The following is a 25753-nucleotide window of genomic DNA, read 5'->3' on the forward strand; positions in this document are numbered from 1 at the left end:
TGATCAACCAAAGTAATTAATTATCATACTTTGTAGTCATTTGTTAATTAGTGCGCTTTCAGTTGTAACATTTATTTCTCAGTACATGAAACAAATATGTGAAGGCAACTCATTTCGTGTATATGATGTTTTCATATAAAAAAAGCAGGTATTTATATAATTATTTAGAAACATATATACATGTTTTAAATGTATTATAATAATTTTATTGTGGCAGTAAGCCGGGAAAGCGCCATTTGTAACGAGTGACCCGCCTGTTTGTAGACGATCTTTGGCTCGCAGTGCGTCTGCGAAATGAAATCCACGGTGTCGTCAGATCCGTAAAGCGTTCCCCCTCTGGCTTCATTAAACAGAAGATATTGGGGGAAAAAAGCTCAAAGACAAGAGCAGTAAGAACCAGACTTTTCTCGCAATGTCACTGAAACATCCTTAAAGAAGAGTATTGTGTCGTTGCCCACGGACACAGCAGCCTCCTCCGAGCCGCGCGTGAGCTGGGATGCACTGCCGTTAGCCTGCTATTAGCTTACGCGTTAGCTTTCCGAGCAGCTCTGTTTTTACGACGGGACCAAGCAGACCGTAAGTCAAGCTGTTTGAGAACTGCCACATTGCCTTTCTGTCTGCGTTCTGTCATATATTGTTTATTTATTTATTAATTTATTTTAATTTCTGCGTCTCTGAACCAGGCTTTGCACGTTGAGCTTGCAGATTTGTTTACCATTTCTCCAGCTTTTTCTCAACAGCTGCATATGTGAACTGGAAGCGGGCCTTCTTTTCACACAAAAATGCATTTCTGCCTTAGTTCAGCAGATTTTTGTCAAATGGGCCCTCCATCACTGCGTTGTTCGCCCGAACTCACCGGCGACCTGAATATAGCGTTACCTGAGAAAACTGTACACCTGTGCTGGCGCACCTGTTAGGCTCGTATTTACTACTGCATCCGGGTTTCAGTACAGCTCCAGCCTGTTCTGCAGTATTTGCCTTAATATTTTTTTAAGCATTACGAACTCTTAAATTTGCCATTGATTTAAAGTTACTTGCATCCGTCGACTTATTGTACGTCAGTGTTTATTAATAGCGTTTGCCTCTGATGCTATTTTCGAAGCTGCTAATTACGAATAATTAATGAGACGAATATATGAAATAATGTGCCGTTTGGTATTTATTTAGCCTGTCTAGTTCACTTGATTGAGAGACAAAACCTACTGAACAGTAACTGAAGAATTGTTAAACTATCCGACCCACATTACAGTTGCAGTAAGCTGTCTTTATTGCCATGGGTGCTGTTGAACAAGAGAAACACGTTTTCTACATCTATTGTAATGTCGTAAGTCAACAGAGATGGCATGGCCAAGTGTGCATTCACAAATGGAAAAGCTCCTCAGGAGAGGCTTTAGCTAATGTAAACATGGACTACGTGTACTATACCTGCCTTCAAACAATAGGACATTAATACCAGGAAGGATCTACCAAAACCCTGCAACATACAGCAGCTGAATTTTAGTCTGCTAGTTAATAGCATAGTTCACAAGGACTCAAAGACTGTTTAAGTTACCAAAGTAACACAAATTGATCACAGAATTTGTAGCGAAGTTACTGATATTTCTTATGACCTTTTCATTAACTTGGGTTAGACAGTGAAGCTCTGCTTCATCAGTGCATTCATTTGTTACCTGCTAGACTCTCTTAAAAGTTACTTTAGTTCCCCAAAGCCAGGGACTGAGCCGCCTCAAAAGCCTTGCGCACACTCTTCTGCTCTCAAGTTTGTCACATTCAAATGCTGTCATAATAAGAAGAATATATTACAGTGGCATTGGAAACTAGGTGAGGGACTCAGCTTTGTATACCAAGTGGGGTCATGTGTTAAATGGAGTAATTGGCTTCGAAACTCCAGTTCTAAGATCTTTTCACATTCAGAATTAACAATATATACCACAAATCACCCACACATCCATAATTATCAACCTGCCTTTTTTTCTTGTCTTCAGAAATTTATCAACATTAGAGCAAGTTTTTTTTTTGTTTGTTTTGTTGGGGGGAATTCTAATTATCTCGTCAGTGTACATTGTAGAAACAGTGTTTTTGAAAAAGGCTTCCAAAATGCAGTTTTTGTATGTATTTTTGTATTTTATACTACACCCAGAGGAGCTGTTCGGTCATGGAAACCTAATGCCATTAAGCCCCTTTTATACAGTTTCTTTGTGCTGATGTTAATGTCAGTGGAGGTTTGAAACTGTGCAGTTGTTGAGTCGGGAGAGTGTTGGTGACGTTTACATTTTCAGCGCCTCAGCACTCGCCAACCATGCTCTCTAACTTTCCATGGAATACCACTTTTTGGATGAATTGATGTGGCTCTCAAATACTTCCACTTTGCAGTAATAATAAAACTGGCTTTAACAGTGTTATACTATTACAGTACCATACTTAAATTTAGTGAACTTTTTAGAGTGGCCTATTGTTTCACTAATATTTGTAAAGGCAGTCTGCATAGCTTGATTTTTATACGCCTTAGCAACTAGATGGAAAGAATTTGAATTCAGTGAGGCTGTGTTTCTCAAACCTTTTGCTTATGTAGTGTCTGAAAAAAGCCCTACTGATACAAGTTTGATTTCCATTTTCACTGTCTAATATGAACTCAATCGCTGACTTCACAGGTAAACCTCTGAAAGTGCTGGGAGAATTAGGTCTGGGCATTGTCCAAAGTTGCACACATGTAGCAAACAGTAAGAAATTTGGTGTATCAGATGCTACTTGAATTTGGTTTTGGCTACATGTGGTGCCTGAAGGTGGACATGTGACACCCGCTCACTCACTGTGTATTGTTTGGACAATTACCTGCTTTGTTCTTATATGGTCTCAGTCAGATTAGCCTATTAAACAGGTTAAAGACAATTGAATACCCTGCTTGACTGATTTGGGCACATGTGTTTGCCAATACAGCTCCATCAGGTTATATCTGGAAAAGTTTTTGTGGAAAAATGTCATTATTATAGGCATTAGCTTTAGCATTTAGCTTTGTGCATTAAACTGAACTGTGGCCCTCATTAGTGAATTTATTATTACTGTCAAATATGATGTCCATATTACTGCGTGTTTATCTTTTTGGGTTTTAAATGAATGTGTGGCAGGCTGCATCAGTTTGAGCCATTAAAATGACTGGAGCGTTGTGATGTAAACATTTTGCTGTTTCCCTTCACTTTGGGTTTTTAGGGAGTGGATGCTGGTCACACAGTCGTGCAATTGTGCTTTAGAACAGAGTGGCCACTTAACCGAAGCGGCTCATTGTACTGTCTGCATCTGTGTGTAGTAGTCTTTCATAGGTGTGTTGTTTTTATGCTGAGCGGTAGCCTTGCTCTTTGAAAACCACCTCCTCACTTGTTTGTGGTAATTATAATCCCATCTGCTTAATGGTTGGGCTGTTTAGACTAAGCTCTTTTGGTCTCTTCCCTTCAAAGCGGCACAGTTTTTCTATCTCTGCCACTTTTAATTTATTTACACGTGGTAGTTTTTAGTTTACACACTTTGTCTCGCTCTCTCTTTCTCTCTCTCACAGGTGTAGTGCATTATGACAGACAGCATTATGAATAAAGCTGCCACAATGGAGATTCCTATCAACAGTAACGGTGACACAGGGACACTAACAGAAGACGACAGCCTTGAACAGGTAGGCCGGGCTGCCGTATCAGTTCAGTCTCTTGTGTGTAACACTTGTAGAAAACCCCTTTTTGGCTTTTTGTGAAACAACAAACTGTCAGCAAAACCTAATTTGTATTTTCAAGTCAGATAGCTGCCAACAGAGTACGCATGAAACGGAGCTGTTTATCTTTTTATTTGTTGTAAAGAATACATTAATTATCTTTTTTTGTGTTTGTATTTCTTTGTAAACAGTTTATGGTGTATTATAAATCTAAAAGGACTTTTCTGTCTTTTGCCAGGCGCTCACATTATTTTGTGCTTCAATTTTTATCCAAAAGAATGAAACAAAGGAAAAGCATCGATGTTTCAGCCAGTGGTGTATCTTTCAAATTAGAGCCTGTAGGGAAAATTGAACCTAGATACTTTAGCCTTTTGATTACATCAGGTTTGATTATGTGTTGTTAATGGTGGTTGGCTCAGTAATATTAAAAATGGGTACTTTTTTGAGTTTGAAGTTTGAATTTGACATAGTGGATGTTTTTCTTAGCTGCTACAAGATTAGCCTGGTATGCTTGTTCCTTTCACACCATTCACAGCAAAGTGTGAATAAGTACAAGCTGTATGGACAGTACAGTTTAGATAATGTTATTATTAACAACTGTGAGCCTTGAGTGCTTTAGTATACGAACTAGTGACCTACTGTTTATTTACCTTTTTCCTTTATTTGACTTAATTCACTGAATGGTCACTCACAGGCAGGATCCAGATCTTACAGTAATTTTAAATGAAGTTAGTTTTCTGCACAGGTTTATCTGTTGTTTGACGCGTTGCCAACTACACAATATCACAAAGCCTTGTGTTATGTAGCTTGCATACCAAGAACTGTGGAAAGAGCTTCCATGGGGAAATCAGGTGTTGGAGACCAGCTGTTTCCCTGAGAACAGCTGTTCCCACTAACATATAAAGGGATATATATAAATATATATCAATCAATCAATCTCTGATGCAATATATGTCTATATTGATCTCAAGTGTTGGATTCTCACACATTTTTCCCCAGGTGAGAACGGCTTCAGAATGGGGGAGGGGAAAACACTTTAAATGGACAAGACAATATGAGATTTGGATTAAGTAAAGTAGTAGTGGATTCTCTGAGAGATATTGGGAACAGTTTGTTAGCTGTCTTCCATCTCAAGGCACACCTTGTTGGGCAAACAGACTGAAGATCCTGCCGGAAACACTGGCAGGGAACTGCATTAGGGTATTTGCTTACCAAACTATGTGCTCAGCTCACACGTAGTAAAAGAACAACCTTCCTTCTCGGAAAGCTTACAGTGTGTTGCGTGTGTTCAACCATTTGGTGTGACTACCTCAGTTTAATATGTTTATGTATGAGAAGTGTTCGGCTGCACTGTTTTGTATTGGATATTAACCAGTTGTCATAGCAACTCTGCAATTAATCTGAAACTGGCGATGCTTTGTCCTTGGTTGAAAGCCCTGTGAAATCAGATTGATATCTGCTGCGCAGCACTTGATTTAAAGCTGCACAAGTCTGTTATTTCTCACATGGGATGAAGACTGGCAGGTAAAGAAAAAGCAGGTCCAGTTTCAGATGTTGCAACATCATGTGCATGACAGAAAAAGGATGGTGACTGGCAGCTTGACGTGACAGAGACATCACTGACTGCCAACAACGTCTTGGCAGCAAAGGCTCTCTGGTGTCTCTTCAGATAACAGCATTTTAAGATGCTTGTACCATCATACACAGTTTCTCACAGGTGGTTACTTGTGCAAATAAATCTTTATTTATATAAATATCCCGTGGGTAGTTGTAAAGTTATATCTTTTCATGCTTTGGCTTGACTTGTGGTAGTTTGGCTGCAAAGGAATTGAACCTGTACAAACAAAGTGTCGAGGGATGGATCGGCGTTTGCGTCAGCTTTCTCCCACATTAAACAGATGTCATAACACAAGGCAGAGCTGTAAGGAAGAGTTACAATGACTGAATGATGATAAAGCATAGCTAAAACAGACTTTTGGTTAAAATGTATTTGCGTAGATATAATGCCCCCCCCCCCCTTTTTTTTTTTAAAGGTCTTTGTATTTAATTGTATGTTGTTGTTGTTGTTGTTGTTGTTGTTGGTTTTTTTTTTTTTTTTTTTTTTTTTTTTTTTTTTTTAAGCCATTAAAAATTTTGTTTAGAACAGTAGAAAAACAAGAAAATGTTGACTTTACCTGTCAAGTCAAATTCAAATTGTGTTCAGTTTTTAAATGGTGTTCAGAATATAGGAAGTCCTGCTAATTCAAGCAGCCACGTGGAGCTACAGGTGCTCTTTACCTGCCTGGCATCTTTTTCCAGTTTGGGCCAGAGGTAAAGCAGATGTTTCCATAGAAAACGGGACATTGCCTTGACTAGACGGTTGAGGCTATGTGGCCACTGATCACTGTTATGCTTATTAAAGATAAGAGGTTTTATGAACTACTAACACAGGTTGGCTAAACCAATTGGTCGGCCTTTGCGGGATGGTCTAGACTGGCAACTATTATTATATTGAACTCTGTTTGGCTTGAAGGTAAAACATTATTTTGGCACGTTTGTTTCAGTTAAAGTATTGTTGGGGAATTTTTTTCCACTTGTCAGAGTTGTGAAATCTGGAGTTGGGGCACTAAAACTTTGCTTGTATGGATTTATTTTTGTGTCTACATTCAGTCCCTTTTAATATTTTTCCCCTCCCTTCTTAATGTTGTCACTTTTAATGTCCACGTCTTGTATGAATAGCTTAATTTTTACAGTGTTGTGTTAGAGTCTGTATTTTCTTTTTTCCAGACAGTGACAGTTAATATTATAAGCACCTATGGCATCACATTGGAGATCGAATGCAAACATGTTCACCATGTAGACTAGACTCTTGAAATTATCACATAATCTAGTCTAATGATGCAACCTGACAAGCTGTGATATAAGTCATCACTGCTCTCCATCCTGCATCACTGCTGTCTGTGGACATTGCAATGGTTTTTCTGAGATTTCGTTTGCATCCTCCTATCTTGTTTCATATTTCAGTCATGGATTTTTTCCCTTTTGTCTCCTTTTCTGTTTGTTTCTTTTTCTGTTGTTGTTCTTGTTGTGTTTGTCAACCCAACCCCCCCACCCCCACTCCCCCTCCTCCATCTCTGTGCAGGCTGCAAAGCTGCAGTGGAGCTTAGATGAGAAGGTAGGGAGCTCCAGAGGCACCAGGGTGAGCAGGCCATTTGTGCATTTGCGTGTATGTTGTAGTATGGTGTGTAGTACTGCTCAGTGGTTTGACTTCAAGGGGAATTAAATTGCCTTGCATCGCTGCACTGGTTTGTTTCACAAAATGTCAGATATTTGATCTTTAATTCAAACCACTATGCAGCTTGCCTGGTAAACTTACTCCTACTAACTGTAGCTAGAAAGAGTCTCCAATGACTGACATGTTTCGTGGGATATCCGTCAATTTGAGATGTTATGCTCCATTTGATTATTAGATGCAAAGATGTCTAGTGTGTGTCGTTTTCGGTTGCCTAAGGTAGCCCAGATAGAGTGTGTGTGTGTGAGTGTGTGAGATGCCTAAATTTTTAGTGGGTGATGGTTAACAAAACAAGATTGTTCTGTTTTATACTAATGGTCTTTATTGTCATACTAATGCTGTGTTGTTGATGTGATTTTGCTTTACTTGTTTTGATGTGTAAGTCGGTGTTTATTACAAAAAAAAAGAAATATTTAATTCTGCAGGTCTGACTACAAGATGAGTCTTAAAAACCAGATAATGCCCTGAAGCAAAGCTTTCAGGACATTAAAGATGGGTCAAATCAAAGCAGTTGTAATTTTTTTTTCTGACTCTAAGGTTGTATCGCATATGTTATGTGTTTGTTTACAAAGCGGAAATAGCCATTTCCCTTGCAGGGCGTTATTCTGTAATTTCCTTATCACATACTGTGTAGTCTAAGCATGAGCATTTGAAAATGTGGGCTCCTTTGTTCTTTTTTTTTTTTTTTTTTAAATCGTCAGAAATAACAGAAAAAACAGACTTCCATTAAGTAACTCTGTTTATCTAAACTAAATGAGGCAAATGTTTAGCAACTTATCAGATGTCCAATTGTTACATCCTTTAAGTTTTTAGATGATTTAACTCATAGTTAAATTACTTGATGTATGAAAAAGAGGCTTTCCTGCAGACATGAATACATTTTCAGTCTTTTTTAAAGTTCTTAGGCTCCTTTTTTTCTCGATTTTCCTTCCTTATAATCCTACATATTTTTTAAATTGCTGATACTTCAGCAGGAAGTCAAACAAAAGAGAACCGCAGCTTAAACAAAACCCGAGGGAGAGAGTGGCTCATAATCCAACTCTGTTCCTGAGCCAAAACTTCAAAGAAGCCTCTGATGGCGATTATAAGTAGAAAATTACTTATTTGTGCTTTTCCATAGATCACTGAAATCACTGTCTGGATTAAACTCTGAGTTTATTACAGCTGTGTATAGAAGTTCAAGTTTGCAGGAGATTCAGATCACTTGGATTAATTATTGACGGACATGTTAGTCATGTGTTTTCTGTTTTTTTTTTTTTTTTTTTTTTTTAACACTTTCATACAGTTTTTCCATTTTGCTTCCTAACATTCCTCACGTGGTGTTTGTCTCACTGTCAGTGGATAACCTTTTGACTGAGGCTTTAGCCTATGTTATCTTAATTTGGCTCTCAAGTCACAATCTCCTTTCTGTATATTCCTTCCCCAACCCATCTTTTTATCCCGCCCATCCTTTTTCTTTTTTTTTTTGTTAACATTACATTTTGCAGGACCTGCAGCAGGTGATGGTATCAGGTCCCAATCTCAACGAGACTAGCATTGTATCTGGGGGCTATGGAGGAACAGCAGAGGGCATTATCCCCACCAGTTCAATCAAAGGTAGTGCTGCTTCACCCTTTGTTCCCATTACTCATTTGTGATGTTTTTTTCAGGCTCTGTACTGTCTCTGACTACCCACAAGATCATGCTGCAATTAATGTATTATTACCTACTGACTGTGCTTTAAAAGGTAGTGCCTGTTGTTACTTACTGTTGTCTTTTTGCTTTGTATCACCTCTTTTTGTGCCAGCAAAACAAAGAAAGATTCATTATAGTTAAATAACATTTTACCAGCATACAACTGATGGCACCCAAATGACAAACACTGGCGACCGCCATCAGTAAATGTCATTATTCACTGATGAGCTGGTTGCAGTCTACAACACTGATAACAGGGTTTGGGTGGTGTAGCTGTGCATTTCTAATACTGATTTTATGAAAGCACATTTTTCCATACGGTGATGCTTCTACTGGAAGTGCTGTGCATCGTAAAACATGTTCTTAAAATGCAGCTAAACCTGTTTGAAAACAAACGGTAGCCTTGATAGCAAGAGTCATTTACCATCACATATGGCTGAGGAGGGGGGAAAAAGCAGTCCATGATTTATTAATGTTTTTTAAGCGGTAAGGTGATGGTGCAGAGGGCTTCAGCATGAAAACTCGGGCCTCTACACTGAAACGGAAATATCACCAAGGCCGTGCAATAGCCACAATGTTTGTACTTTTGTGAAAATAGTATTTTTTTTTTTTTGTTGTTCCTTTGGCAACTAAAGAACCATTAAAAGAAATGACTTAATCCATGATGATGTTGTTTTTATGTATCTGATAATGGTGATCATAGATATTACTGAAGCTGGCTTATCTGTCCTTTCATCAACCTTAAAAAGATTTTTAAGAATTTGTTTTGCAATAAGAGGAGCAGAGGTTGTTGTTGTTTCAAATGATGGTGCATATAAAGAAAGTTTTAGATGGAAATAGTTAAAACTTTATTTAATAAAATAATTCTTTATCCCTCCCTCTCTCACAGGCCCTGCTGTGCACTACAATGCTGAGTTTAACAAAAGGATCCCAGTTACAGGATTAGGTGCCTTAACCTTATTGTTGTTAATAATAGAGAGCTTATTTCCAAAATACTATTTCTTTTTTACATTTCGCATTGTTTTTACAGTTACATCTGTAAATGCCATTGACAAGGTTAGTTAGGGTAAAGTAAGGTGATTAAAGAAGATCTCAAGTGCATTAAAAGTGCATTTTGATAGCTCATTTTGGAAATATGCTCTGTGTAGAGTGTCCTTTTCTTCCTTTTTTTTAGGTGACTGGGAATTGACTTGTCTGCCCTTTTTCACCAGTTTTTCCTCTTTTTCAGTGGAAACAAGGGCATTGCACTTACATCTGCCTGCTGCTCTTTTTGTAGACACCTTGTGGCTTTTTCTATAACAGTATTTCTTTCTCATTTGTAGGTTTTGGGTTGGTTTCTCTTGTAAGGTGTGGGTGTGCACCCACTGAACCAAATCCATCTTCATGCTTATTAACTCACTCAAGGAGGTTGTTTTTTTTTTTGTAGTGTGTGTGCCATTCTTTGTCCAAGTAGCTTGAAAAGTTTTAAATGAATTCTGATAAAACTCTGCGTGGGTGTAGAGGGGGTCATGTTAATAATACAATAAAATTTGACTTGCATCCATCAAGGTCTACAAGGTCGTCTTAATAATTTATTGATCAAAACAAGTTGTAAGAATAATAGTTTCTAAATTATAAGTATCTTGTGTATTGGCAACACTAAGTATCATGTCACATTTGACCTCTGACCTTTCCTTCAAGGTCAAAAGATTGATCTGAAGTGATAATAATATAATAATACGTATTAAAATTATTTTTCTTACTTCCATTATTTGCCTTTAAACATATAGTGAATGATATATGGGGATTGTAAGTGTCACGGTACTATAGACTATAGACCTCTTCTCTAAGGTCAAATAAGGTAAAACTTTAAAATGCGTTATCCTAATCTGTTTATATTGGGAATGTTTAGGAAATTATACTGATGTGTGTAATCCATGCAAACATTTGTCATGCTACACTAATATGAATCTTACTGTACTATGAACATCTTAAAGTATGTTTTAAAAGACCAAAGAAAACAAAATGAATATACACAAACTACAACCCTATTCCCATGAAAGTAAATACTGCCCCGAGAGTGAGCTCCCTTGGCTTGAGCTTTTTACATTTTACATTGTTAGTTTTTCCCATCTGCTGTTATTTAGTAAAAGCTTTAACCAGTCTGCTCCACACACAGCATCCTAGCAGTTAGTGTGACTGCAATTCAAACTCTGGTGATCATTGCTCATTTCTCTGCATTGTTCACTGACTGTCATGTACTTAATGTTGCCTTTTCATCTTTGTACTTTTCTATTTTTGTGCTCCACCTTCTTTTTGCAATTCCCTCCTACATGCATGATTCTTATCCCTTTCTCCCTTTGTTTATCTTGTGGTCTTGTTTGCATCTCCCTGCATTTTCCCACATCTTCCTCGTACCTCGTTATTATTCTACTTTTGACATTTTTCAACTGTTAACGACTGTTTAAAACATAAATATCAAATTACCCAAAATATTCCCTTAATTAGTAAAAACATGTAAATTCCACTCCCACTCCTTACCATAATGAATGCTCACTGTAAATCATTCTGTCGTCCAAACACCCATTTAACGTCATAGAGCTGCGTATGAAGGCCAGGCAAAGTAGCCGTCCTGCCATCTGTCCAATCAAGGTACTGAGGAGGGAAAAATGATGTTCGCAGCCTCTACGTTGATTAATTAGATTGCCAATATAACAGTGTGAATATTGCAGTATTTCTTTAATCAGCTTCATAAAAAGGATTTGGTGTCTTCCAAAAAAATCTTGTTTTTCTGTTCTGCCAGTATTTCTATCCAGTTTAGTTTTAGTATTTTCCTGCTCTGTAGTCACTCATTAACGCTCTCTGATTTATGTTTAAGGGTTGGCCGTGGCTTACAGAATAACAGATGTTAAACAATCCTCAGTCTAAACTTTCTTAGATCCTGGACACTTTCAGTGGTTAAAAAATCCAGTTTCATCTGATTTTGTATGGGGTAATTTTGCTGTCCAAGAAGGTTTTGCTTGTGTTCATGTGTTTGTGTTACTATATCTGGGTGTTCCACCTCAGGTTCCAACATGCACCACAGCAGCAGCAGCTCATCAATGACGGCAGAGGAAACGACCCGCGGTGTGGCTGTGGAAAAGCTAGAAACAGTGAAGAAATGGGGTCTGAATACTTACAAGGTATCTGAGATTTTGTTATATTGACTGAGTAAAACTGTGATTAGCGAATAGCGTTATTGTAAAATGGTAATTTTTCAAATTTACATTTATTTTTGTGTAACTCATGTCTCTTTGTTCCTTCCCACCGTGTCATAGTGTACAAAGCAAATGATCTCAGAGCGTTTCGGTCGGGGTTCCCGGACTGTGGACCTGGAGCTGGAGGCTCAGATTGAGGTGCTGAGAGACACTAAACGGAAATACGAGAATGTGCTACGACTGGCCAGAGCTCTGACCAACCATTTCTACAACATGGTGCAGACACAGCATGCGCTTGGCGACACTTTTGCTGACCTCAGTCAGAAATCTCCCGAGCTTCGGGTGAGATGTCACTTTGTATTTTAACTGTTTGTGGCTTTGTTGGTGAGCCACACTGATGCCAGTATGATTATTAGGTTTATTTTAGCCATTTAAAAACTTTTTTTTTTTTTGTTGCTTACAGGATGAATTCGGTTACAATGCAGAGACTCAGAAGTTGCTGTGTAAGAACGGAGAGACTTTACTTGGTGCCATTAACTTCTTTGTGTCCAGCATCAATACGTTAGTCAACAAGACCATGGAGGACACCCTGATGACTATCAAGATGTATGAAAATGCAAGGTTAGTACATGGAGTACATAATTAAATCAGGGGCCTTAGCATTATTCTAAATGGATAACTGTGTTTCATACCTGCTCTTTGCGTAAATCTGAAGCTGCTTGCTAACAAATTTACTATATCCACTTAAAAGATGGCAATAATGTCAGTAATGATGCATTCGGTGTGCTTCTACTGCCCTCCAGTGGCCAATATGATCTGTTAAAATAGTTTAATATAAAATATCTAAACTTTTATTTAATATATAATGTAAACAGTAATATTTTCAACTAGATAAATTATTACATTTATTAATGTGAAGAAATACACAGTTGGTTTAAGCAAGATTGGATGCAAACTGCATGTTGGCTGGTTGAATAAACCTCATCCCTCAGCAACTCTTAAGTTAATGGTTGTGTCAAAATCGCCCATTAGCTGTGACCAGACCAACAGTTAGACCTTCGAGTCAATAGATCATTCGAATCATTAGGAAATATTTCTGAATGACCAGCTAAGGGGCAGAGTTGGCATATTATATATGAAACTGACAGATGAGAGAAATAACTTTTTTGATTTGTAGCTCTGAAAGAGAAACTGTTATTTTGTTTGATCCTTTATCTCCAAGGACCTCGCTAAAAACTTCTATTTTAATTTTATTTATGATGAAATTTTAAAACAAAGCATTATTTTGTCAAGATTGTTGCACTGTATCATCTCCTCTCCTTTTGTGTACTTTTAGACTAGAGTATGATGCCTACCGGTCAGACCTTGAGGAACTGAGTATGGGTCCAAGAGATGCTGTAGCCATGGCCCGTATAGAAGCTGCTCAGCAACAGTACCAAGTCCAAAAGGACAAGTACGAACGTCTTCGCTCAGATGTTGCCATTAAGCTCAAGTTTCTGGACGAGAATAAGGTTAGAAGCATAATTACGTCATCATGAACGAAAAAAACATCTTTATCCAGGTTTAATTTAAGTTCTGTCATTCATGATGTGCACAGACTAAATCCCTAACTCTCTGGTGTCTTTCAGGTGAAGGTGATGCATAAGCAGCTCCTTCTCTTCCATAATGCCATATCAGCATACTTTGCTGGCAACCAGCAGCAGCTTGAGCAAACGCTGAAGCAGTTCAATGTAAAGTTGAAGCCCCCAGGGGCTGACAAGCCCTCCTGGTTAGAAGAGCAATGAGAGGCCCTCGCTGGACCTCCTGTAGCTTCCTTCTCAGCCAACAACTCCACCTGTTACCTGTTGAAACCCCCAATTTAACAGAGGACCACTACAGAGAGAAACAAAGAAATAACTGGTTGGATGAAGATTCAAGATGAATGCATGGCAGGATGTTTGGACGGATGAATAACAGGGTATTAGTCGTGAATGAGCTAAGTGCAGCAGGAAACCAAGTGGCCAGTTTCATGAAGAGTCAGAGGGCTTTTAGTGCCTCTTTTCCCAATTTCCTTTTTTTCACTTTAACCTCTCTTTGTGCTTTGTTCCCTGAAAATCCTTTAACCGTTCCCTTCCCTCTCTTATACTTGACTCAATCCCAATCTATCTCAACACTCTTTTGCTGTGTGAACTTGTTAGTCATGTTTATGGCCATCATTGTATTCCTCAAGTGCTCCCAGTTCTTAACTTAAACCAGACACACACACACACACACACACACACTGAGATATCAGTAAACATCACTTCAAAACTCCCAGACCTTATCTCTCTCCTAGTGTGCCTCCTTATATATGAGCTGATCAGTTAAAAGAAAGCATGGCCTGAAGGAAGAAAGACAAGTTCATAAAAAAGGATTTCCATCCACACATGAAAGGGTTTTTACACTGTTCACTGGAATCTTCAAACTATCAAATCAATGTACATTTCAAATTTAAGTACTGTTTTATTTTTCAAATACATACGTGATTGTTTGTAGCACATTAAAAAAAAAAAACACACAATGTTGTGTTTAGCCATTTGGTTAATTTGGCATCTGATCTCCTTTTTTTTCTTAATTATTTTCCATCTGTTCAGCTGTACTGTATGTCTCGTGTTTAAAGTGAAGGAAGGTCTGCTGTTTGGGACAATATGTGCTGGTCTTCTGGATTACAAGCACCGCAGTGCTCGGTCTGTAATTTTTACTCATAACATGAAAATCCTTTGACTTTGAATCTTATATGCAACAATCGTTGACGATTCCACAGCTTTCCAAAGTCATACTGGTTCAAGTCTTTACTAATTTTATTTTATTTTCCCAAAGAGAAGAGAGAGGCCTGTTTGTTGAATGACAGGACTTAATATGTTTACATTGGTTAAGCCTGGAGCATCCCTGTGAGAGATGGGTATTTCAAGCAAACTTGACTGGATTCACTTAACCGGAAATAATAAATTTCACTCTCTTTTACATTTGCACATGGTACATTAATATGTGCATTTTTGATTTTTATTTTATCTTTTTAACGTTAACAAGGGCATGTTATTGGGTCATATCATTCAGTCCTCCTGGAGCAGAACACATTCGTCTATAGTTACCTTTCTTCATACTGAAGATTACTGTAGCTGTCTGATATAACTCATACTAATATTTAAACCTCTTGTGATTAGTGGTTGGGGTTGGATGTAATAACACTAATGATCCATCTGTGTTTTCTTAATGTAAACATTGTTATAGTAGTAAACAATCATCAGTCGTTGACAATTAAAATATAGCACATGTTGAACTTTTAATCATCACTGTATCACGTTTATTATATTTTGAATTCAACGTGTTGTACACAAAATTATCCAGTTTAAGACATTTTGCAGACGACATGCTGAAATGAATTCCTTTACCAAACCAAATCTGTAATTGAGCTACTCAAAACAACCTCTAAATTTAGAAAGTGACGTGGCAAACCTCTGTCAACTTGAAGGGAGAACCTAATGTAGTGAATGTTTAACCATGCTGCATTTAACTCATGGTAGCCTCTAGTGACAGATGGGAGTGCTCCACGAAACCTCCATCAGTTAATGGGTGACTTCTCTAGCTTCTTGTCCCTGCATTTGCATGACAGACAGCAAAGTATAGGTGCAGATATGTGCGCTCTCACTGATGTTGTGCTCTTTGCCTTCTGCGCGCTAGCTCGCATGGACTACGTCTGTTGATTTCAATTTTGGAAACGACTGAAGCAAAATCCACAACATTTCACTTTAAATGTGTACTCGTAAAGACAGCTTAGAAAAGCAAATGGTGAAATTCTAAAGTTTGTTTGGCTTCTGTTTTTTTTGTTTTTTTGTTTTTTATTCCCCCCTGAATTTTATGAGTTTTGGCTAAAGAAGTCGTTCAGCATGACCCTGGCCTTTCTCGTGGCTAAAACTGCAGTTTCACTGGCCAGCTGCTGGTCTGTTTGACCATCACGAAGCAATATTAACAAGATGTGACTCCTCTTTTCCAAAAGCTGTCCTTTTGATATTCCTAACCCTTACACCAGACTGAATGGCAATAGGATTTGGTTTTGTTTCACTGTGGTAAATCCTCCCCTAAGTTTGGGGAAAAAACACCAACTGTGTGAAAAGTGGAAAACATTTGAAGTAACTTTTACTAGCAGCCTCGCTAGTCCTCTAGATTGTTGTCGAGAAAGATCAAGATTTATAAAATGAGATGTTTTATTTGTGTACAATCAGTGTTTTCTAGGCTGAGCTGGTGTATTGTACTGTATGGATGATTGCAGACAAAATATTTATGATGATAAATGAAGTGGTGTCATGGATTGATGTGATATTTTGCCTTCATTCCTCACTCACACCTGAACAGTCCTACCCCACCCCAAGGGAACTGAAATTAAAAGTACACATTTTCAAAAGCTTTGTCTTCATTTTATTCTGTTTTGTGTTGCACTAAGAGTGTGTGTGCATTTGTTTACTTCCTGAAAGTAGATGAAGAAGTAACTCTGGAATCGGCTGAATAAACTTTAATAACCAGGTATTCAGGAAGTACCTTAACCATCATTTGTTCAAATTGCTCTACAGTTGGATTCTTTCTCAGAGTTACCTAAACTACTGTGCAAGTCTTGATCCACCTATCATTTCTCTATATTTTGATAGAAATGTGGAGATGGGTACAGCAAATTATTGAAAGTTACCCAAAGAATTACAGGCACCCTTCCACTGACACCATTTCTGATGAGGCTTTGGCAGAGGGCACTAAAGGGCCAGATGTATCTTGCAGCTCCTGTGGGATGTTGCACAGGACCCTGAAGCTCCCAGGCTTCTGGTAGAGGACCTGAGCTTGAATTATTATTTTTTTATACATAATATATAATCTTTTTTTTTTTTTAAAGAGATGACACTTGTTTGTTTCTTTTTTTTTTTTTTTTTTTAAAGAACACACTGCACACCATGATATAGGTCAAGTTTTTGGTTCATAACTCTTAATGGGGTTTTTTTAGTCCCAGTTTTATGTGTAAAACTTAATTTTGGTGGGTTTTTTTGTAGATTCGTCTAAAGAACAGAATAAATGTGCTTTTGTGACCAACTGCTAGTAAAGTGTACAGAGTACATTTTAAAAATCATTATTTGCCAAGTGTTCTGTTAAGGCTTGGCTAGAATGGGCCCAGCAAATGCTCCAATTTAGATGATTTTGGAAAATGTGAAAGAGGACTTAACTGTTACAAGTTCTACTGTTTTTCCTACTGATAAAGACCATGACTGTTCATACTACACCAAAGTCATTAAGTGATGTTTTACACATTTCCAATTTAAGCCAAAAGAGTCAAGCTGACAGACTCGTTACTACAGTATCATTTTTTTTATCATGTGGAAAAAGTCAGACATTCTGTCTGAATTGTGCTTCTTTTTCTTATAGTATTGATTGATTAGATGGTTAGTTAAAATTATGTATACTTACAGAAAGGGGGATTTCACTCGTCCAGCCCACATAAGATCAAAGTGGGTTGACATCTGTGGTGTAGACAACGTTATCCCTTGGTTTGGTCCCTTTTTAATGCTTGAATGATACAGAGGTCAGTGTTAAGTGGCTTAAAAAGAACTGGACTGAATATGAATGAAAAAGCAGCCAATGTCTAAAACAAAACTTTGAAAAACCTTCAGAAAGTCTGGAAAACGTTTTGTCAAGTTCCTTTTAAAACATCTGAAGAAAGTCTGGCTCCTTAGAAGTAAAATATAAAGAAATAAGGGGTGGCTCAAGACATTTGAACAGTACTGTATATCATTCATGATGTCAATGTATATAACAAACACATCCTTCAATTAACCTTACTGTTAGAAATAGTCTGGCCTTGTTGATCACCAACTCCTACCAATCTCCTTTACCTATTCACAGTGGGCGTTCCCACATGGAAATCGGCTTGTATTTGATTGGTGGAGGAGCTTCCCGCACCTGTGACTGCTGTTTGTCAGACTGCCTGCGTTCAGCAAAGGAACGAGGTCAAAACGGAGTGACGATTTTAAAACAAAGTATTCAAAAAAAAAAAAAAAAAAAAAAATCACGGTGAGTAAAAATGAAAGGGATGGCTTATAAACATGTACGTCCATAAATAAGTTAACTGCGACTTTCATTGAATTCAACATCATTAATGTATTTTTTGAATTAGCTTTGATGGTGGTGATTTGGTTATCTAACATTGGTTGGTTTGTAAAAGCATTAACAAGCAGCTGTTTTCTCCTGACCACCTACGTAATGCCTAATGGGAAAAAAACATGTTTAATAAATGCACTTAACCTGTTTTAATACAGTTCTTCTTGGCGTTTGAAGCAATTAGGCTACCCATCTTCTCTCGCCTCTCCACAGAAGGGCGTTCCCTACTGTGGGGGGAAAATGAGTTGAATTTTAATTGGTGGAAACACCTGCACCTGGGACAGCTGTTCGTGATACACACTGCTGAGTATGTCCGAGCACGCGGCAGGATCACGTCAGAGGATTTGTTTAACAGCGACGTTTTAAAAGCAAAAGGTGAGTTAAATTAATGATTTCTTTTGTTTGTTTTTCACATAATGTAGTGTCCCGTTACAGTGCCTCTCTCTTTCATCAAGCTGCCTTTTGTGACGAAGAGTTAGTCTGACGTGTTAACGGCAAGCTGTTGGCAGCTTACTTTGGTCGCTTAGTTGCCAAGTGCGACTCTGGAAATTGTCAGAGTGGCTTTTCGCTTGTGACAACTTTTATATTCGACGGCTGAATGACCATATGCCACTACCAGGTAAGCATTATAGTTAATTACCGTTAGATCTGTTGCATCTTCCGCTTTTTTCTTTCTTTTAAATGAGAAATACTCCGCTTTTGCCTACTGATATTTGGTGTTAGTGAGTTAGTTGGATAATTAAGGACAATATTTTATACATGAAGCAAAGGTTAATTGGACAGAATTTCTTTGATATTTTGCTGAATCACCAATTGACTCTCTCTCTCATATATATGGAATTATATTTTCCATCAGGTCTGAGTTGTCTGCTGCTGGACACTTCCATCATCTCTGGATTAGAGACAAACAGATGGAGGGAGTGCTGATTTTTAAATCTGCTTCTCTTCCCAACTGTTCACCTCCAGACTCGTCTTCTCTTCCTCTGTCAGCGCCTTCTGAGCCTCCTGCCATGCATGTTACAACTGTATCTCCAGTACCCCCACCGCCACCTCCCCCACCACCCCCACCACCCCCTCCCCCACCTGTCCATTCCTCTTCTTTCGGGTCTCGCAACATTCAGAGACGTTCCATGAAAAAGCTGAACTGGGATACTATTCCCAGCCAGCGTGTCCTGGGCAAACTGAATGTGTGGACATCTAGTCGGTCCCAGAGGGACCTGGTGCTTGATATTCGGAGCATGGAGGAATTGTTCAGTCACGTAGACAAACGGGCCTCACTGTGCACTTCAACAAACCTGAAGAAATGTGATGGCACGGATCACCTTCCACAGGAGCCTCAGGTAGAGGGTTCATTGTACCTGATGCAGATGCTCTAAATTATTATGGCCACAAAACACAGAAGGAACAAGCAAGGGAAGTGATTAACAGACATGGGAAGTAATTTTAGAAAAGTTCCAGCTAATCAAGTCCTGAGGGCAGAAGTGAAACTGTTCTGAAAGCATTTCAGCTTCCTCCAAAACTATTTTGCCTTGTATAGATTATCCACTTTTCCTCTTATCTGAATATGTATTTTGTTTTTACATTTGTGTGACGTTGTTGTCTTTAGGTCACAATTCTCGACTCCAAAAGAAGTATGAATATCGGAATCTTCCTGAGGCATTTTAAGAGGTAATGATGCTGCTGAAGTGTAGCGACACATGATACCAGTGATGAAAAGAACTGCTTAAAAGTAAAAGAACATGATTAAAATGGCAGTGAAAGAGCATTGCAGTGCACCATTTGAAGACGATAACACAACAAGAACTAAATTGTCTTTTAAATTGAGTAACTACAGGAAGCGGTGGTCGGGGCAGTGCTTTTAACATCAAACGCAGTCAGAAATGCGGATCTTGACGCATGAGTCACTTCCGCTATGCTAATCATCTTCCAGCTGACAAGCTCTTTATCTTAGTTAACCATATGTAAATAAATGGAAATAAAATGTAACCTTCAATGAAAGATGTTAGCACTAACAGTAAGGGCAATGCCTTTTTAAAAACTTTTATGACACACTTTCATATCTAAATTGGAGGGAAGCATACTGCAAAGTAAGTGAGGCTCAACAGAGATGATGGAACATGCTCGATGTGTTTGCTATGAGGGATTATCATCGTATTTGCCTTCACACAGTTCCTCTTTAACAACTCCTCATTAAGTTTCTGGTCTGTGTTGCTGGGTGAGCTGTGTCATTGTGTGACAGCTGATTTTTTTGGGGCCCTCTGAGCAGTGATGAGTTGCCTTTTGTTTTTGCACGTGTACCTTTGTTTCTGAAATTATCACTCTGGCTAGCAGTTGGTGTCAGTTTGCTTCATATCAAGATGGTTGTCACCTTCAGTCCAAAGTTCAATTGGCTCTCACTTTGAATAACAAATTACCGCTCAATGTCTGTCGGCAGCTAAATGCTGTAATGTCGTCAGCGTTACCATCTCAGTCAAATTAAAAGGGTTTCTGCTTTTGTCTGGTAGTGACTTCATAAAGCTATTTGTATGTTGTCATTTACTGCTATTGCACGTATACTATTAAGCTCGCTGTAAAATCAGAAATTTGTTACATACAACCTTTTGACTACAAATCTTCCTGAATTCACAGTTTTAGTATTTCTATCAGTTATGGTCTACTGTTAGGACCTGAAGTATTTGAACAATTTTTATTTTTACTCCTAAATTGTGCATAAATGTTTGTATGGATGGAAGTGAATCATCCAAAATGGTTAACATTGGTGCTCCCCTGCCATCAAACATGAATGCATTATCTTTGTCAAACTCTTGAATTTAAGCTAAGTGTGCACTTTGCTCACATAGTGCTTTATTTATTATTATGTATTTTTTTCTTCTCCTTTCCTTCTCATTGGCTTTTAGTTTCAGTTGGTTTCCAGACTGGGGGGTTTGGTTAAGTTTTTCTATGGTTTAAAAATGTTTAGTTTTTGTTAGTTTAACTGTTAATATTTTATTTACCAAGATTTAGGAAAATTAGTTACAGGTATTATAATGCAGACTGTCAAAGGCAGATGATTCTCAGTGTCAGACATCCAGTCTTGTCCCCCCAAAACCTTAGTCTTTATATTTGAACTACATTGTTGGCTGTTTATTTGTTTATTTTTTCAGCTTTAGTTTTTAAAACCTTAATGATGTGACGAGGCTGAAAATCTGTCAATGTCCAAATATTTATGGGCCTAACTGTGTCTCTTGGTTACACTTGAAGGGTTTACAACCAGTGCTACTGTAGAAGAAACTTCTCACCAGCAGTGTGGATAACTGAGGGAAGCGAGTCTTTGCGGTTTTCACGTTATCTTGAGATAAATGTAAACTAGTGGCAGCATGGAAAATGGAAAACTGCGATAACTCTACAGCACTGTATTTAATAGGTCACGCCGATATGGCAAGAACTGAGTCAGTCTTGTCACTGCTGACTTTTTGTCTCCCTCCACAGGCCTGTGACAGAAATTGTGCAGGACATTTATCAAGGGAACTGGCTCCGGTTTGGAAATGGGAAGTTGAAAGAGCTTTGTAAGCTGCTGCCAGAGGAAAGTGAGGTAACAGCAGCTCCCACCATTGCTTCCCTTTTTTGTTTTTTTTTAGCTTTGGTCATCTGTGCATAATATTAACTTAATGATTATTTAAAGTATTTTTACATGAGTAATGCCAGACTGAGTAGCCTTCTGAAATATAAATGTTTTTCTTTGAGGCTGTTAATTTTATTAAAATATAATTTTGTGACAGTATGTTCATTATCAGATGCATTTTATTTGGCCATTCCAAATAATTTTCTTGTAATATCTCCAACTGGCATGAATATTATCCTTGTTTACTGACACTCGTGTGATTGCACAGGTCAAACTGCTGATGTCGTTCAGTGGAAACCTTTCTGTTTTGGCTGAGGCTGACAAGTTTATGGTCCAGCTGGTCAAAGTACCAGGGTGCGTATGGAGTTTTCTAAAGCAGGGTTTTCAGTATTTATTTATTTTTGTCCTTTTTGGGGTGGTGTAACTCACACATTTGTGAAATATTTGACTGCATATTAAAGAAATGTTGCTTGAGATCTCAGATAAGCTTTGTTTGAAATATTTAACATTTTGCCACATACCAGCTCTTTGATTCATAGTCGTGCTGACAGTTTAAACATAAACCGGATTGTTTGTCTTTTGTATGATGTCGTTTTATAATTCTGCCAATTTTCCATATGTCTAATTTTGAAGTGTTCCCTTTAAAATGTTTCTCCACACTCAATAATGGGTTTAGAAAAACAAAATTACAACAGCTAATGCAGTTATTTGTTTCTTGGCTTTAGCTATGAGGAACGGTTGAAAATGATGGTGCTAAGGGAGGAATTTTTTCCTCTAATGGAGGAGGTGAAGAACTCAGTTGGCGTCATGTCCAAAGCAGCTAATGGTAATACTTTACACACATTGAGCTGACTTATCAAGTTCTACTAGAATTACACAACCTGTCTATTTTGATGGTTAAATTAAGTTTTCTTCCCCATTATTTTCTCAGAACTGTTGGACTGTGATGACCTCCACTCGGTCATTCGGCTGGTATTAAAAGCCGGGAACTACATGAACGCTGTTGGTATTTTTCTACACTTTTACACATATGTATATGTATGTTTATTTTTTTTTCCCCCCAGGTCTTCATAGCTATTTTACTTATTGTTCATTTATTATTTAGGGTGGTCACAATTCCAATGTTATTGGCTTTAGGATGACCTCTCTGCTTAAGCTGGCAGACACAAAGGCCAACAAGCCCGGCATGAACCTCATGCACTACGTTGCCAAGGTGAGGAGGATCCTGGAAATGGAGGGATTCACATTTTGATTAAATCACAATGAATGAATTTTGGGAAGATCTTTTGCTTATCTAAAAAGCCTTTAACTCTCACTAGTCAGCCCAGTTGACTGATGTTCTGTCATCCTCAGATCTAAACAGTTATTTAACAGATTTATCCCGCAGCATTATTTTTGTTTCTTACTCCTTATCTCTCACCCACAGCAAGCAGAATACATTGATTCTGAGTTACTGACCTTTCCCAACCAGCTTGAACATATTGGGATGGCATCAAGGTGGTTATCACTTCATATCCTGTCATTTCATTGTCAGTTTAATTGCTGTCACATCGTTTGTTTATAGAAAATCGGTGAATAGTTCTGCACTGACGATGTCACTTTTTTTCCACAAATGTGCAAATGCTACCAAAGGATTTGTAAAGAGGAGGTCATCTCAGATTTTGAGAGGGAAGTCAAGAAGATCAAAGAAGTGAAATTGTACGGCAGCAGACATCCTGGCCTCATACAACAAATGGAGACGTTTTTAATTGTAAAGATTTCTCTTCTTATTTTACTTTTTTAAATGGCTCAATTTAAGATTGACTATTTTGTAATGTATAAAATCTCTGAATAACTTCTTAGAGGGCTGAGGCCAAGCTTGCAGAAGTGGAGTCCTCTCTCCAGGAGTTAAAATCTGTGAGCAATGCTGTTGCTGAATATTTCTGTGAAGACCCATCTACCTTTAAATTAGAGGAGTGTTGCTCTATTTTTCACTCATTTTGCAAGAGGTTTGACACAGCTGTGCAGGTAAGAATGTAATTTTGTGCAATAAAAATATTAACCAATGAAGATTCATCAGGGCAATAAATAAAACTTTGATTTTAAAGGTGTATTGTAATTTTCAAATTTTAAACCTGAGGGTTTAATGTTGAGAACTTTGAATTGCCTTGACATGCAAAATTGTGCTCTTGCACTCTTTGCATTAAGCTGCTGAGTTGTATCTTCCTAAATATACCCTCTCTCTTCACTGCTTTAGGAAAACCGAGAGCGAGAGGAAGCAGAGCGGCGGCACAAGCGGAAGGAGAGCATGCGTATAGCACCTAAACGCCGATCCACAGCATCAGGACCCAATGGTGAGTCGTCAAGCCTGGAGTCGGCCCTGCACAACTTTCTGTCTACAGTCCCAGAAGGTTTGGCCAGATGCAGAAAGAATGCACTGCCCCCAATCGAAGGGTCACCCTCGGAGTGCTCTTCCCGGACTGATTCATCAGTAGAAACATCTGAGCAAAGTCCCCGTTCTAACCAAGATGGTCATAAGAAACCATTCCAAGCACAAAAAGAGGATAAAGACATGACAAAACTGGAAAACAAAGAAGCCGAGAAGATGGAAAAGATCTCTCTGAATGTGCTTTGCTACCAAAAAAACACAAAAAGCCTCAACTGTGAGAGAGGTTCAGGTACTCCTTGTCGTTTGCAGAGAGAGCAAGACACACTTGCTACTCCAAAAACACCTCGGCCTAGGACCAGAGACTACTTCTTTGCCAGCAATGGGGATGTGAGCTCCCCGTGGACTATCCTGAGCCCTTTTACTTGCACTCAGAAAACCAGCCCCCAGAGAAACAGACCAGCCCACCAACGCAGGCTGTCATCCACATATGGTGGCGACAACCTTGATGATGGTGTGTGGAAGAGCGATGAGGGCAATGATGCACCCAAATCTGTCAGTGAGATGTCTCCATCTAGGGGTTCTGGTTTTCTTCCTGAATGCCCCAATCGGAGAGGTTTGTCGCAGGGTACCACCTACAGGTCTCATTCTGTTGATGAAGCTGTGCAGTCCCCTCCATCTGGCTTCCAACTGGGAGACCTGCTGCAGAAACACTCATCTCAAAGGTCATTCTCCTCTGGCTCAAGGACGGAAAGTGTAACAAAAGAGGAAACTGGAATTAGTAAGGCTGGGAATAATGCAGAAGGGCAGGTGAGCACGTCTGGATTTATATCCTTCTTCAGGCGTATTGGAGGCAGAAGCAAAACCCAGTGATTTGGAAGAGCAAAATTTCAAAGGTTCAAGTACTTAATATAAGAATTTTTTTTTTTTTTTTTTTTCTTTGAGATGGAAACCAAGCTTTGCCTTTTTTGTTAAAAACTGTCTGTCTTTTTTATGTTATGGTTTTACCCTTCAGTGGAAACAAGGCAAACATGGACTTGCTTTGAACTGAAGGTTTTGATTTTTGAGACTAACCACATTCAAAAATCGCAACAGGTTCCTCACTTTTTTTTGTCCTTTTTGTATGAAATAAAGGCTGACATTCTACCTTTTAAATTTTTATCTGTAATATTGGCTGTACTCAAATGGTAAATAACTTTTCAAATTAAATTGTTGTCTCATATGCTATTGTTGTGACTTTCTTGGATGTCTGACTGAGGGTAACTTCATCTTGGTGATACCTGCTCAGTTTCCAGTTAGCCTTTGACCTCATTATTTCTTTAGTCCTTTTTACTTAATGAGTAAGCCTTGGATTTGAGGTATATCAATTATGCTTTTAGTTCACACAGTAGTCAGGGGCTCCTCCAGAACTGTTTCATAGGGTAGGCCATTTTTGGGCCACTAAAAATACTGGGGTCGCACACCACAAACAGAATTTCCAGTTTTATTGTTCCATTTTCAAATATAGGTTACTTGGAAAAATTTGGCAAAAGGAGAAAGTAAAGAGTTGTATGCTCAGATAATTTCATAGTAAAGTTTATATTACTGAAAATTGGTACGGATTTTGAAATCCATGATTGTTTTAATTCTTTGACTCCCAATCGTCACTTTAATGATTCTCAGCTGAGCAGAAGCAGCTTACCTCCATTCTGGGAGACTGAATCTCAACTTAAAAGCCAACCATCTCTTACAAAAGACATGAGTATTCGATCATGTAAGAGTGTGAGCTGTTGCCCGTCTCTACGTTGGCCCTGAGATGAACCAGCTTTTCTGCAACCTT

The 25753-nt window shown here is 38.4% G+C and overlaps 2 protein-coding genes across 7 annotated transcripts; both read left to right on the top strand.

The window, feature by feature from the left end:
* Positions 1 to 294: 294 nt before the first annotated feature.
* arfip2b (ADP-ribosylation factor interacting protein 2b) lies at positions 295 to 16243 on the top strand. Of its 6 annotated transcripts, none has more exons than XM_080867561.1 (10): positions 295 to 576; positions 3551 to 3661; positions 6816 to 6872; positions 8453 to 8561; positions 9529 to 9585; positions 11685 to 11800; positions 11936 to 12157; positions 12279 to 12436; positions 13152 to 13326; positions 13444 to 16243. In XM_080867561.1, exons 2-10 carry the CDS (start codon positions 3563 to 3565, stop codon positions 13597 to 13599), a joined length of 1149 nt encoding a protein of 382 aa, XP_080723687.1. In that variant the 5' UTR covers positions 295 to 576; positions 3551 to 3562; the 3' UTR covers positions 13600 to 16243. The 6 variants fall into 6 exon arrangements, with proteins under 6 accessions (XP_080723687.1, XP_080723688.1, XP_080723691.1 ...); XM_080867562.1 differs by having other exon boundaries at positions 6816 to 6848; XM_080867565.1 differs by lacking the exon at positions 9529 to 9585 and having other exon boundaries at positions 6816 to 6848.
* A 2199-nt stretch (positions 16244 to 18442) lies between these two features.
* On the top strand, positions 18443 to 24844 carry fhdc3 (FH2 domain containing 3; the record flags this gene model as incomplete). The annotated part of the gene is given in 13 exon segments (XM_080866909.1): positions 18443 to 18587; positions 18825 to 19308; positions 19575 to 19636; positions 21437 to 21539; positions 21838 to 21923; positions 22295 to 22395; positions 22501 to 22571; positions 22675 to 22782; positions 22996 to 23066; positions 23202 to 23319; positions 23412 to 23576; positions 23806 to 24801; positions 24803 to 24844. Coding segments are annotated over 12 exon segments (2352 nt in total). The 5' UTR covers positions 18443 to 18587; positions 18825 to 18879.
* Between the last annotated feature and the right edge of the window lie 909 nt (positions 24845 to 25753).

This window comes from Rhamphochromis sp. 'chilingali' (assembly GCF_963969265.1).
Source record: "Rhamphochromis sp. 'chilingali' genome assembly, chromosome: 19".
NCBI classification, from domain to species: Eukaryota; Metazoa; Chordata; class Actinopteri; order Cichliformes; family Cichlidae; genus Rhamphochromis; species Rhamphochromis sp. 'chilingali'.